Genomic DNA, 14261 nt, shown 5'->3' with positions numbered 1-14261 from the left:
GTATGCTCTGAGTCACCAAGCTTCCTTTTTCATAAACTGGTGCTGGCTGCGCCCTTTATTTCACATCACCCCCATTTTATACATTTTTTGTTGGGGTTTTTTTTCCAGGAAGTATTTTGCATTGTGTATATTAGTCAAGAAAACAAACAGCTTTAAAGGTTAAATCTTAGATTTTCAGATATGTAAATTCAAACCAGTAAATTCCTTTTGCACTACAGTATATGTGTATTTTGCATTCTCAGGAAGTGATAGTTTTGCTTCAACTGTAGATACTTGTACAATGAACTTCTGATAGTCATCAGCTAAACTCAAGACAATGTGACAGGCAGGAAGCGCGTTTTGTGCAAATGATTTTATTCATAGACAGAACAGAAAAAGAGAAAGTGTCCCTTCAAGCTGCGAGCAGAAAGAAGTTACTTATGTGACTCTTAGTGAGAATACACTTTGAAGTCATATCCAGAACTGTGATATCTTCATACAAAATGAACATACTCAAATCAGACACCTAATCTTGTGAAAGTGTTTGCTTGCTGTAAGGAACATAATCAAAACTGGCCCAGAGGACAGGTTCAACTATATAATAGTTGGGTTAGATTTATACACTCCTTATCAGAATTATTAGCAACCTTCTGAGAGCATCCTCCAACATATTGAAGATTTAACTCCAAAGGGTACAAGTTCGTCTCCATTTCACACTCATGCAACACATCCTAAACACCTCGGTGAGCCCACAGCTCATCTATAGGTGACGATAAAGAAAAAATTATACCAACACTGACACATGGTGAAGGTTTCTTTTGTGGTCCTGGGCATGTGTCACGTGAAAGATTAAATCAGAAGATTATCAAGGCATTTTAGTGTGAAATGTGTTAGCAGATGTCAAAAATAGATTTATGGTGAGATACTAGGGTCTGAAGATTTTATCTTTTAATTGAACTCAGTGAAAACTCTTAAGTGAGCTAATATGTGCAACTTTTGAAGACTCCTGCACTGGACAAGAGACAGAAAATATCACACAACTGTAAAAAAACAGTAGATGGCTACAAGAATTTATCAAAAGCTGCTTCCAGGTTATAGGTTTTCATTTCACACGACTGGAACCGTTTTGTTGCTGTAACTTTCTTTGGCTGTTATGTTAATTTGTTAAATCTGTTTATGATTAATCTTAACTGCTATGGAGCCAAGAACATTGTGATATTTATCATTTACAATATTGTTGTTGTTAAGATTTTGTACACGTATAGAAAATGCAAGAAATATGGAAGTAATACATTGACCCAGGGAGAAGGCATAGATTCCATAAGCTTAGCCTTCTTCCCACTCCTTTTTGAACACTGTTAATTATATGTTGATAATCGTTTCACACTGTTCAAATAAAGACACTAAATAACTTTGAGCACTATTTAAATCTATAAGCTGCACAAAGTTGGTAGATTTGCATTTATTTTTAGATTTTTATTTGAAGAAATTGTCATTTTTGTAAGATTTAAGTGTCAACAATTCTACCAGCTCTGTAATTCCTCTCCAACTAAAGTACCCCACAAAGACTGAGATGGCGTAGCCTTAACATAAAGCTTAACATATTAGTAATTCAATAACTTTTACAACAACCAATTAACAGTCCAGTGGACTTTCTATTTACAAAAAACTATTTTTTATATTCCAGCTACCATCTTACAAAGGGTAGTTTCATCTGTGATGAAGACTTTCAGTGTGAGAGAAGTGAGATGATACAGATCAGATTTTATTACTATTTATAACAGAGTAAGGTGTAACTAATAGAAAACTGGGTTTCTGCCTTCTGTGTATGATAATAAACACCTTTATGACCCACTGTTGCGCACTAACCTCACACACAACTATTTCTATTCTGCAAGAAAATGCTGAAATAATAAGTTTGGGTAAAGCTAAAACAGACTGCGTCATTTTGAGACCAAAATAATTACTTTACTTACTATTAATGAACTGACATCCCATAAATGTGGAAAAAGTTAGCTTAATTAAACAAATAAAGTAGCATTTTCCAGCCTTATATACAGTATTTGGAAGAAAAAAAAAATCAGTTTCAGTTTCTTCTGTCGGTATCGTTACTGAGACTACTGCTGAGGATTAATGTAACTACAATAGATTTGGCATATTGTCCATCACTACAAGAGTTATTATGTTAAATGATGACACTCCTATGTGTTTATTGTCCTATAATGTGAGTTGTTTATTGTTTGTTTTAGCTGGATTGTTAATGTATAAAAGATTAAATCAGTCACTCCTGTTTTAGCAACAGCAACTTTGGAAACTCAAAAAACAGGAAGTCTTTCTTTTTCCACACAAGTCAACTTTAAAAACAATCAATCCAGACCTACACACACAGATTCAAGCATTCATTTTCTCACCGTCTACTTGAGCACTATTGTATAATTAGTAATAATAAAATTATGCATGATGACACTGACATTCAGATCACACATCCATGGACAGGCAAGAACAAAATGGGCGGTGGTATGTCTGCAAAGTCTTATTAAGAGCAGGGATCCTGTTTTTAGTTGAAAGTGACAGCTTTTCTTAGTGTCCGCAGACTGTGTACGGCTCATTTTCCCTTCCAATACCTTCTTCCTCTTCTCCTCTCTCCACTCTCAGAGCCACCAGAAGCGAACATAGACAATGAGCACGATGAAAAAGACACCACCTGCTGCCAGCTTGGCATAGGTGGAGCGGGTGTTCAGGTACTTGGCGTCGCTCCTGTACTTCTTTGACAGGTTGGACAAGTTGCTGGCCTTAGAGTCCAGTGCTGTGTAAAAGAGAAATGAAACAGAAAAGAAAACAAAAGGAAAATAAAAAGAGGAAAAAAAAAAAACATGTGAGAACTAAATCAAAAGCAGAGGTATTTATATTATGAGGTGAAATTAAAGGCTTTCCCTGGCAAACTCACCAGAGAGCGCCTCTCCTCTTTGCAGAACCTCTTCTATGTTAGCCACCATGATTCTCTGAACATCCTGGAGCTCTGTGTTGATGCTGCCCAGATTTCTTCTTGCTCGGCTGTCAATGTACGACTTCTTGGTTTTTTGAATGTAAGTGTCTAAGTAGAAAGAGAGTGCAAATCAAACAACTGAGGCATTAGCCCGTGGATTCATGTTTGAGAATTTGTGTCAATAAAGAATTTGGAGAGTCATATATCTGCATGTTTAATGCCTTCAGTTTCAGAGTATATTTCTGTAAGAAGGACGCCCACGCTCTCTTTTTCTCACCAAATTCAATGAAGGAGTACGGACGGGAAACTGTCGGAACCCTCTTTCCATGCTGATCATGAAACTCTGCCTGCAGGTCCTCTAGATAAGCAAAAGCCAGCTTCTTTGGAAAGCTAGCTTCACACAGCACCAGGTAGCACACTCCTTTCTCAATGAAATAGCTGAAATCAGAGTTAAAGCATAAAGTAGGGGTGGACAGTGTGTTTAAGTGTTTAAAACCTGTCAGGACATTACTGCTCAGAGTTGAGCAGAGAAAAGTCTTGATTGTTTATTTCTTGAATACTTCTTCATACTCACTGAAATGACATGGAGCCAGCCTCTAAAGTGCAGCGTGTGGGACTTTGGTCATTGAGCTTCCTGAAGAGCTGCTTAGCTTGGCTCTGATACTGTTGAAGATCTCGACCCAACTATACAGAGGAAAAATACAAACCGTTAACACTCATCTTACTGATATTGCAAACATAAAGCTGTTTTAAATCCGACTTTTACTGTGCCCCATGGTAGGCTGAATTTACTAACTAATTTCACTAGAAAGGGATGACGCTGAGCAATCTGAGTATGTCTGCTTCCTAGAGAAGACAAAAACAGAAATCACCTACATTTTCATTCTTGCCTTGCGAAGTGTTTTGGGTAGAAATAATTTGCTTAAAAGGTCTACAGACAGACTCAGCAGTGTATATACGACACAGAAGGCAATGCTTTCACAAAAAACACAGTCACTTGGGATCTGAGTCAGTTTATAGTAAATGAAAATCTACTGCAGCATCACAGAGACACATATGATGAAGCACAGAGATACAACAAACCTTTTCACTTCCCTTTTTGAAAGCAAACAAGAGAGTGAAGGAAAAGATGTTAGGCTTTTGTTAGTCATGTCCTTGAATAAAACAGCTCATGTTAGAAAAGCCATCCATTTGAACAAGAGTGTATTTTAATCAAGGGTACAGTCCCACTTTAGAAGAGCTTATCTCACTTATCTTTTGAAAAAGCAATTATAAATGTCGACTTGAAATCAACATAGAAGCATGTCAGTCCCTTTGCATTCTGCATACTCATAACTGACTAATATACGGAGTATGTAATATGCAGAAGGCAGGAGTTATACAGAAAATAACATTGCTCTCTGGTGGACAAATTATGCTATTGCAACACTCTTTTCCACATACCTCTTGCCAAGTGTGCATTTCACCCTTAATCTACTTCAATTCCATGCCAGTACATAAAAAAAAAAAAAACTTTGATCTCATTGAAAAGATATAACTAGTTCATATATAGCATTAATTTTAACTGCACCTCGTCATGTTCAGGAATGCTTGTAAACGAGGGCATCATTTTGCACCCACATTAATTAAGAAGTATGTTTTAAAATAATGAAGATGTAACTGATCTTGTTAAAGACTTGAGTTTGACTGAACGCCCAATGACAGGCGGAAGCAGAGCTGATAGTCTGAAAAGTATTCTGAAATGTTTCTTAAATTAATTCAGGGTTTCAAACAAAGATTTAGTAACAAGAACAGGCTGATTAAAGATGACTTGAGTAGTTAAAAAAAAGAAAAGGTTGTTTACAGGACAGGCCTCCTTAACTTATCAACCAAGTCATATAGATAAACTTTAATACTAACAGCCAGGTGTCAAGTGTTTGTTTCATCCAAGGTACACATATCTGGATTAAAATTACCCCGATTGTGGGTGTTATTGTTAGCTAACGTGTCTCGACAGCAGAATATCAGTACAACATCAAAGCATTAACTGTGACAGGCTGAAACGATACACAGCCAGCGTCCACAGAGGAAAAAAGGCTGAAATGTTAACCTGCTCGTCCTCCTGCATTGAAGCGGCTAACAGCAGTCCGTCAGCCAGCCGAGCGATCATCGTCAGCAGCACCATCTTTCCCAAATGTTTCGCTGTTCTCCCACGGCCCGGAAAACGTTATAGCTAGCTGGCACTGCTGTTTGTTTGGCAAGCAGTAAACTGACAACACCACAGGACTAACGCGCTGAGCTGGCCGGAAACGCTACAGCTCTGTGTGTCACAGTCAAATCCCGCCGTTCGCTTACTGTGCGGAACCAAAGCGCTAATTATAATGTTCCACGAAACGTTACATATTTTATTAGATTACTTATTATATTAGTCTATTTCTACAGCTACTACCACTAAAATTTCTGCTTATTTCACAGCTTGTTATTGGCAGCTGAAGAATGACTGGGGAAGCAGCTGAGGTTTTCAGATCAGACTGCAACGGCTGCAGACTGCAGAAAGAATAGAAGGCCCATTGTGCGTCCATTAACAGGTTACACTTTGCAGGGGACTCTTTTGTATTGGAGGGGCGTAGGAAAGGAAAGCCACCAAAAATATCACATAAGCAGCAGAATGAGAGGTGACCGTGTATCCAGAGAGGGAATCCATGGTAAAGAATGGCACTTGGACACAAGCTGAAGGCTGATCAACCAGCTGTGCCCCCATGTGAAGGTATCTGATGCACTCAAATGCTCAATGCCCCCTTATTCATCATTGATGTATCCAAGCAGCATCATCCAATTGTTCAAGCAACTAAAAATAAAGACTAGACTTTTTTTAGAAAGCCTCAGCTGAGATTAAAAAACATAAGAAAAAGAAAACAAAAGAAAAAAAAAACAACCAAAAAAAAAAAAAAAAAAAAAAAAACCCTTACTTTTCACATGTGCCTTAAAATTAAGAATGAGTGCCAGATGGTACCGTGCAGAAAATAATTTGAACTCTGTTGCTTCCTTACAGGTGCAAAGATCAAACAGAAAATTCAGATGAGATTAGATTAAACTTTTTTTAATTGAAAAAGCAAACACAGATGGTGTGACAGTACGACCTGGATATTAAATTTACAATATTTACGTGTGTGTGTGTGTGTGTGTGTGTGTGTGTGTCTGCAAATGTGTGTGTCCTGAGTTCACCAGGTTAACAACTGTGTGAAAGCATCAGACTCCTCCTCCCCTCTAGACGGGAGGAGGGTGAACATTGCAACTGGGGTTGAACATGATGCTAAAACACAAACAGAAATCCAAAGTTTGTGTTGAAATGTGAATATTTGATTTGCATTTTTGCAGTGCTCAATGAATCTTGGTGCCAGCAAAAGAGGTATAACCTCATCAAACTTCATCTTGCTCTAAACACTGGTTTAAATTTCAAACATTTACAATCTACTGTTCTTGCACATCTGCTTACACTGCACTGAACACAGACTTTTTTGTGGTGTATGAAGTAATGGTTGAATTTATTATCACCTCTGTTACCAAACCTGATTGAATAGTTCTGTAGGAATAACAACCATCATGAAAGGTTTGAGGACTAGAATAAAAGCACAAAAATTTGAAATTAAATTTAAATTCAGTTATTAAGTTGCTCTGTGTTTTCTCTTTTCCTAGTTTGCAAATAAGCTGCTCTCAAAGCACTTTATTGCTAGGCAATATAAGTAATCAGAGAAATGCAGAAGTCTGGAATCTCAGGCTGGAGAGAATACCAGGTGTGATGACGCCTGTGGGTCCTCTTTCTTATGGTATTGGACTGAATTGGTTTGCCCAGCTGAGGCTCCTGGCTGCTGATTTCTAATATCTAACTAGTTTAATTTACTTTGGATTAATAAAATGTCATATGTCCCCCTTTTTTGTGAGTACTTGGGTCACATCACCAGTTTAAAAATGTGACCTTATGAAATCAAATAATGTAAGAAAAAAAGCAAATACAAGAGAAAAACAAATTTATTAGACACAGTTTTGTGATCATTTAAAAAAGTACAAAGACTTTTCAAAAACAGTAGTTTTCCCTTTTATGCCCATTCGTGAAAAGACCCTTCTTACAGTTTCAATTTTAGAAAATAACATGTGTGATCAAATTCTTAAAATATGACTTAGCCACCATTGTACACATGAAAGAATAATTAGATAAAACTTCATTTAGACCCTGTGACATGTCCAGTGTGCAATGTAATCCTCTATGTCTACGTTTATAAAAAGCAGTTCTGAATAGACAGTTAATGGAGAATGCCCCAAAATATTCTTATATATCAAATCAGGCAAAAATGCCTCCAATTGTTAATAACATGAATATGGTAAATGTTAGATATGCAAGGCTGAACAATCTAAGATGAAGACATCAACATTTGGTGAAAATGCTGTGGTATTTCTTTTTGAGCAGCTGTGCGTGATCAGACGGACACTGCATCACTGGGAGTCGAGGGGGCCCCAGAGACAGGCCTGACACATCTGTCATCAGCTGCTTGTTCACTCCCACGTCAAATCCTGTCAGACACAGAGAAGAAATTATGAATGTAGACCGATTTATTTTCAGAGAATTCAAATTTTAGGGGACAACACTGCGACACAACGTCACTCACCGGTTTTCATTGCATAACTCAGCAGCTCCTGCATCTTGAACTGCACATAAAAGTAGCACAAAGATGCAAAGACAACAGATAAATAATACGAAAGAGAAGCTGGCAACAACAAACAGCAAAGAGACCTGCGCTACCTGTATTGCTCTGGCTTGGTCATGGTTCCCCTTCTCAAATGCTGATATGAGCTCGTTAACATGACATCCTAAATAGTTATATGTGCTGTGGGCAGAGAAATTAAATACAGAAATAACTACAGCATAGAGAAAGAAACATTATGCAAATGTAAGATCACTAACCTGCCAACTGCTCCGTTAGCTCCCATAGCCAGTCCTGCTAACAGTTGCTACAGTAAAAATACACAGGATTTGTTTTAGGGTCTATGGCTGAGGTTAGTGTCACAAAACATAAAAATAAATAAATAAATAAAAAACAGAAAACACTCTGCCTTGAAAAAGTATTTGCCCCCATTGGTGTTTTCCTATCGTGTTGTTTAGTGGTTTAACACCAAGCAAGCAGCATACTAAAGAGGAGCGCTCCCAACAGGTCAATCACAGATTAGGGTTGAATGACCGGAGAAAAACCAGAAAAAAAAGACTAGTCATGAAGATCATTGATTGATTGCACTTTGGCTGTTTATTCAGGCACATTTTCATTTTAATTAGCATTTTGCACTTTAAATATGCATAGAGTTGCGCACAAAATGTTCAATTATCTATATATACTTATTGATCAGTGTAATACTGATCCATGGGATTCTGTCTTCCAGATGCCCATGAAAGAGAGGGGTGTTAGTAAAGTTTTTTTGGGGTTTGAAACAGTAACTGTTGTGTGTAAATGTAGGAGTGTGTGATGTGTAATTGAACCTGTGCATGTGAACCTTCAGCATATCTGACCAAAATGTAGTATGTATAAATATGAACCCCTGGACATCTGAAACCATTCAATTAGGTGGGCGAGGAAACCATGTGACCACTCTAGCTTACAACTAAAACAACATCCAGACATTTTAAGGGAAAAAAATGACATGTTTAAGAATTGCCCTGCCCAAACCAGCCCCAATCCAAATGAGACTCTGCTGGGCGAGCGCTTACACATGTTCAAGTTTTTCATCTTTAAAGTAGCGGGTAAGTTTTGTTAATAAAAAGATACAATCCGCTCTCCAAAAAGGTCTATTTTCATTGCAAGCTGTAAAGCAACCAAACAGTAAACTAGTCAAAAGGGGATAGTACTTTTTTCAAGTACTAAGTAATATGACTGACCTCGTCAATGCCGTACAGGACTGACCACTGAGGCTGGCTGTAACTGATACACTGGCCAAAGTCCATGAGGTCGCTCCCACTGAACTTCACGCCCCCGAATGAGGGGATGAGCTTCTCAATGCCTTCTATCACATCTCTCACTTGCACTGAAGAAAACAAGAATATTTCAAACCCGCATCACAAAAGGCATCTGACATATCGCAGTTTTAAGAGATGACTGGTTCTGAATGACCATCATCATCATTATCATCATCATCAGTGGCACTGACCATTAACACCAGTGACTGCTGGAAGGTGGTAATAGTAGAAGGGCAGAGTCGGAGCAACTGAAGCAACTTCCCGCAGGTATGCCCTCAAAGCATCTGAAGCAAGGTTAGAGGGGAGAATGTGGTTTTTTCACTTCAGAGATGTGCACTTCCTATGAGAGTAACAGAGGCTTACGTCACACACCTGCAGTTTTGGGCTTGAAGAAAGAGGGAGAAATGACTGCTATTCCATCAGCCCCGACCTTTACCGCATGACGAGCCTGAAGGGAGGATAAACAAAACACAGAAGATCAATGAAAGGTAAAAGAAATGTAAAGCTCCTGTTACAATAATCTATGATCAATTTATATCAACTATTAACATAAGAAACTATTTAAAAGCTAAACATTTTAGTAGTAATTAAAACTACTGATAGAGACAACAAAGTTAACCTTTTCCTCTGAAGTTTCAGTGTATTCTAGGGTCTTGATATATCATCTTACTGGTTAGATTAGGGTGGAATAAAGACCAGAAAAAGATGGAAACAGCAAGCCCATCTCCATTAACTCTTTGAGTCCTGTGTCTGTTTTTTAGGGTTCTGCTTTATAACTGCATAGCCATAATGAAATTTGTATTTCTGTAATCAGTAGGTATATTTAAATAATTTTGGTAGCCTGTCTTCTACCATACAAAAACGTTTTAAAATATCAATTTATTTTATTTTATTTAATTTACAAATTCACTTTGTATTTCTATTATTTTTATATTATCACATTATGTTCTTAACAGCTCTGCAATTTATTATAACATACAAAAAACTTGACTAAAGTTGTCACCAAGTGGGTTAAGCTTATATTATTATTATTCTGTAATTGCATGGTGTCTAAAAGCACAAATAATGAGTGGAAATAATTTGCTTATAACTCTGCAACTGAAATACTAATACTAATTAGTAATTAATACTAGTTAATACTAATTCAAATTCTTATTGAGGTCAAATTAAAATCTGAAATATAGTTTCAGGTTTTCCTGCCGGCAGCTTTCTGTCAGCAGCAGGAACCAGTCCATGTTTATAACTTGGAAATAAACCCGATGAAGGCAGATTAGTTTAGTTTCCCATCATATAAGCAGATAGGTCACAACTCACCAGCTCTTGGGAATCTTTAAGACTCAGGCAACCAACGTGCACAATCACCTGATTCATTCTGTTGAGACAAATATTAAGAATACATTTTACAATATATTTTCCTCTTTTATCACCCTCATACTCACTCAAAAACACAGGGTGTACTTACTTTCCCTTGGCTTTCAGACACCATTCTTCTGTCAGACACTTCCTCTCGGCAACAGTGAGAGACACACTCTCCCCTGTGGTGCCATTCACTGTGAAAAAGTAGAGTTTGTCATATTTACACCCCATCGCTCATGTTATAATAGTATCGCAAAGTAAGCTGAAACTAGACAGCTGTAATATATTCATGAATGTAGTTGACTTAATTCACAAAAACACACTGTCATCACCAGAAAAAGAAAAGATTCACATAAAACGGTATTTTATATTGACTACGGCTCAAAATGTTTTACTGTGTAAGTCTGACAATATAACGGTCACTTGCAAAACTGAATTGTGCATGACAGAAATCTGTGTAAAGGAAACAAAGGAAGGACAGAAGCTATGTCTGCTTCAAGAGCCGTTGTTAATGTGAAAAATAAAACATTCCTGTTCCTGTTAAGGTGAGATAAAGCCATGTTAATTCATTAAAATTACATGAATCATATTATGGCCAAAAATCATTGAGCTGATGTCAAGTTTAGCTCTATAGAAATAACCTAACTTTTATTTTTTTATTTTTCTTGTAATCTACAGAGGTTTTCTTAGCAAAGTGGTTCAACTGTGAAAACATTTACCACTCCAAGCATTTTTATTTTCTTTTATTTTGCTCAACTCCTTTAAACTAGATGAGTTGTGAAAGCACAGCAATCTTTTCTCAATCAGATAGAGGTCTGGACTTTGACTTGGCCATCCTGTGTTCCCCCTAAATCACCTGAGTATTGCTAAGGATTGTTGTCATGCTTGTTAATTATCTGGAAGACCACAAGTTTTTCCTTCAATATCTGCATAGATATTTGCAGCTTTGGCCTCTTTAATACCTTTATGAATATTGAAGGCATGCCTTTTTTGCATCTTTGCTATGATTTTCTATTCTTTTCATTTTTAATATAAGGTTTAATTTATAGATAGATATAAGATAGACATAATTTGACAACCCAAATACAATCTGTACTTGTAAAGCATTTTCTCTCTGAGATGACTGGAGACTTCTTGAGCGTCAATATGTTGTTTTCTTGTGGCACTATGACCACCAAGCTAGAAAACCACTGAGCTAGAAAACAGAAAAAAACAAAAAACTGAAAGTGGGGTCTGCACAGCGACTTAAAAAGGCAACTGGCTGCACCAGATCTTAATTTAACGCTGCAAAGCAAAGTAGGCAAATTCATATGTTTCTGTTTCTTAGAACCTTTAAAAACCATTTTCTTATTTCCACAATTTCCCAGTCTTTGATCATTAAAGTATGTCTGAGTCTGATTTTAATTTGGTTTCACTAACTTATACATCTGTGTATTACATCATTTGCCAACATAATCATTTAAATTACAGGATGAATTGCTACAAAATAGGAAAATCACCGAAGGCAAGTGAAACTTTTGCAGTCCACTGTATGAGTGTCCCTTTCTGCATAAACACAATGACTCAGAGCCAGGCTCTGTCAGAATCTGTCTAACAAGTAAAACAGAAGGAAAAAGGAGAAATCTGATACAGCATACATGTGAAATAATCAGGTTCTCTGAGGCTGATTACTAAATTATACTGTGAATCACGCATTCTTACCAAACTGGGTAAGTGAATCATGTTGCACGCAAATCTAATGATGGGTAAGTGTTGTAATATCATTTTATTAAAGAGATACTTAATTGCTGTAATATTTATAATACTCTTAATATTACTTTTTTTTTAAATATTTAAATTTGTCTACAATTTTTTTTCACATAGGATAGAATATGTGCCCCTATCTCTGTGCATATGCACCTAACTTCTTTAGGTTATGGAAAACTGGAAGACTAATTTCCATAAAATGTGTGTTCATTTAGAAGGCAACATAAAAAAGACAATAGCAAAATGAGGATTTCTAGTTATAAACTTACCAAATATGTTCTTTACACCTTGCTTCTCTATCAAGTAGTCAATATATTGTCCAATCATTGGTAAGTTGATTTCACTGTTTTGGGAAAATGTGAAAAAGTACAGGAACTAAGTATTTGACCAAAAAAACACCATACACTCCTCAGAGGGGAACATAATGTGCTGACGTCAGTCTGTGCTATAATTGTGGCAAAACAGAGAAAGCGTGCATAAAACAAAGAAATTAGACTATGTCTAGAAGACCCTTACCCATCTGGAGTGAATGGAGAAAAAGTGGCTGCAACAAGTCCCTTCAGCTTTCCATTATTAACAGGCACCATGGCTGACATGTTTACCTAATATATATACAAAATCAAAAATAAAAAGAACTTGAAACAGAGAGGTAGAATGAACAGGGAACAAATAAGAGACAAGGCAAAATACATTTAGTTAATAATGACTGTTAAGAGCTCATTCCATGAGCGGAAAACTCAAGAACACATTCATATAAGCCCTAAAAATCTACTAATAAAAAGATGCATTGTGTTTTAAATCAGTCCAACATTCCTACATACCTTAAAGATCTTCTCTGCGTTGTAATCACCTGGTATCTTCGGTAAGAATGTTACTGGTTCTAACTTGTTCTGACAGATTCAGAATACCCAGCACTCGTCGGGGATTTGTTAATATTCCTGTCATGTGAAAAAATTGAGCCGTCAAGTGACACCGCAAAGCTCCATGGGAAATGTAGTTAACATGTTTAGGGAAAAACAGTCTGAAAGAGGATTTTCTCCACATTGAAACGAAGCTTAACTTTCTGTGTGTTCATATCCCTCAGTCGTTTTAAGATGTCTTTAAGGGACTATATGTGTTTATAGTTTCCATTTACCAAACATGCTGCTTTATTTGCTGTTAGGATCTATCTATCATTAGGTCTTAGTTTTACACAAACAAAATCGTGAAATGTTAGTGCAATAGCCTACTTCCCTGTCTCTATACATCAGTTCGAATAATAAAATCACACTGCTACTCCCGATGTTTTTATCATTATTATTATTATTATTATTATTATTATTATTATTATTATTATGTGACTCATATCGGATTTTTTTTATCAGACCCAGGCCACTCTCACGTGTGGTCCTAGATGGGATGCATATATCGGTTTGAACGGTCATGTTGCATTTTATCCGACTTTGACGTCACAGAGGTCAGACAAACGGCACAATTATGCTGTTTCACAATATTTATTGTATTTTTATCTTTCTTTTTTATTGTAAATGAAAACGACAAAAACCAACATCATCACTTTAAATATGTACAATTAAGAAACTAATGCAATGAATGGAAGGAGGGAGGTGTATTTACAATGTGTTAAAGTGCGGGTCGGGTCGCGTTTTATATCCTACATCGTCGGGTCGAGTCCATATTTCACTGGAAGATATCCATGGGTCGGTAATCGTCCTAACGAGTTCGGGTGCAGGTGGTAAACTGGATCCGTGCAGGACTGGACAGACAAACTCGGCTGCATAGTCTACATTCGTCTGAACAGAAGTCGGGGCCACTGCGCTACAAAATTGTAAACATTTATGCTATCCTTTTTCTCAGTCTCCTTCTTTTATTCATCAACTGGGCATAATTTTAACGTTCTAGAGAGGGCAGGTACTTCCAAACTGGTAAACAGACGTGATCCATCCATTCTATCCGTAAACATTACGTAGCTAGCTACCACGTGACATCGTGTTATCCTCGGCGCATGCGTGGTACTTCACCGCGGTGAAGTTGGTTTTAGGTTGGATATTCGACAGACATTCATCATTTCGTGTTCAATAGCTTCCGTTTCACGCGACCAAAACACGCAATTCGTGACCTTTATTATAGCACAAGATGAGACAAACAAGACACACCCCTTTGATTCATTTTGAAAACTCCTTCTGTTTTTTATAATTTTTTACAGTAAAAATATCA

At 37.0% G+C, this 14261-nt stretch overlaps 2 protein-coding genes across 4 annotated transcripts; both read right to left on the bottom strand.

Moving 5' to 3' along the window:
• Nucleotides 1-1458: 1458 nt before the first annotated feature.
• Nucleotides 1459-5278, bottom strand: sec22bb (SEC22 homolog B, vesicle trafficking protein b). 2 transcript variants are annotated; one of them, XM_042005921.1, is made up of 6 exons: nucleotides 5055-5278; nucleotides 4049-4060; nucleotides 3540-3649; nucleotides 3243-3403; nucleotides 2927-3073; nucleotides 1459-2785 (listed from the first exon to the last, which is right to left on the bottom strand). In XM_042005921.1, exons 1-6 carry the CDS (start codon nucleotides 5127-5129, stop codon nucleotides 2631-2633), a joined length of 660 nt encoding a protein of 219 aa, XP_041861855.1. In that variant the 5' UTR covers nucleotides 5130-5278; the 3' UTR covers nucleotides 1459-2630. The 2 variants fall into 2 exon arrangements, with proteins under 2 accessions (XP_041861855.1, XP_041861856.1); XM_042005922.1 differs by lacking the exon at nucleotides 4049-4060 and having other exon boundaries at nucleotides 5055-5275.
• Nucleotides 5279-6955: 1677 nt separating this feature from the next.
• npl (N-acetylneuraminate pyruvate lyase (dihydrodipicolinate synthase)) lies at nucleotides 6956-14004 on the bottom strand. 2 transcript variants are annotated; one of them, XM_042005920.1, is made up of 13 exons: nucleotides 13662-14004; nucleotides 12869-12985; nucleotides 12564-12649; nucleotides 12317-12390; nucleotides 10408-10495; nucleotides 10260-10317; nucleotides 9318-9393; nucleotides 9137-9229; nucleotides 8868-9013; nucleotides 7905-7951; nucleotides 7743-7827; nucleotides 7609-7648; nucleotides 6956-7513 (listed from the first exon to the last, which is right to left on the bottom strand). In XM_042005920.1, the coding sequence occupies exons 3-13, from the start codon at nucleotides 12641-12643 to the stop codon at nucleotides 7368-7370; spliced, it is 933 nt and encodes a 310-aa protein (XP_041861854.1). In that variant the 5' UTR covers nucleotides 12644-12649; nucleotides 12869-12985; nucleotides 13662-14004; the 3' UTR covers nucleotides 6956-7367. The 2 variants fall into 2 exon arrangements, with proteins under 2 accessions (XP_041861854.1, XP_041861853.1); XM_042005919.1 differs by having other exon boundaries at nucleotides 13703-14004.
• Nucleotides 14005-14261: the final 257 nt, after the last annotated feature.

The sequence above is a fragment of the Melanotaenia boesemani genome, chromosome 14 (assembly GCF_017639745.1).
Source record: "Melanotaenia boesemani isolate fMelBoe1 chromosome 14, fMelBoe1.pri, whole genome shotgun sequence".
Lineage (NCBI taxonomy): Eukaryota > Metazoa > Chordata > Actinopteri > Atheriniformes > Melanotaeniidae > Melanotaenia > Melanotaenia boesemani.
The sequence above is the reverse complement of the archived record's forward strand: the minus strand, read 5'-3'. Positions and strand labels throughout refer to the sequence as shown.

Excerpts from the sequence above, each read along its gene's own strand:
- npl (XM_042005920.1), bottom strand. The coding sequence starts at position 12,643 with ATGTCAGCCATGGTGCCTGTTAATAATGGAAAGCTGAAGGGACTTGTT. Across the intron at positions 9,230-9,317 it reads CTTCAAGCCCAAAACTGCAG|ATGCTTTGAGGGCATACCTG; the intron begins GTGTGTGACGTA and ends ACCTTGCTTCAG. Across the intron at positions 9,014-9,136 it reads AGCAGTCACTGGTGTTAATG|TGCAAGTGAGAGATGTGATA; the intron begins GTCAGTGCCACT and ends TGTTTTCTTCAG.
- sec22bb (XM_042005921.1), bottom strand. The coding sequence starts at position 5,129 with ATGGTGCTGCTGACGATGATCGCTCGGCTGGCTGACGGACTGCTGTTA. Across the intron at positions 3,404-3,539 it reads GCTGGCTCCATGTCATTTCA|CTATTTCATTGAGAAAGGAG; the intron begins GTGAGTATGAAG and ends CTCTGATTTCAG. Across the intron at positions 2,786-2,926 it reads AAGAGGAGAGGCGCTCTCTG|CACTGGACTCTAAGGCCAGC; the intron begins GTGAGTTTGCCA and ends TCTTTTACACAG.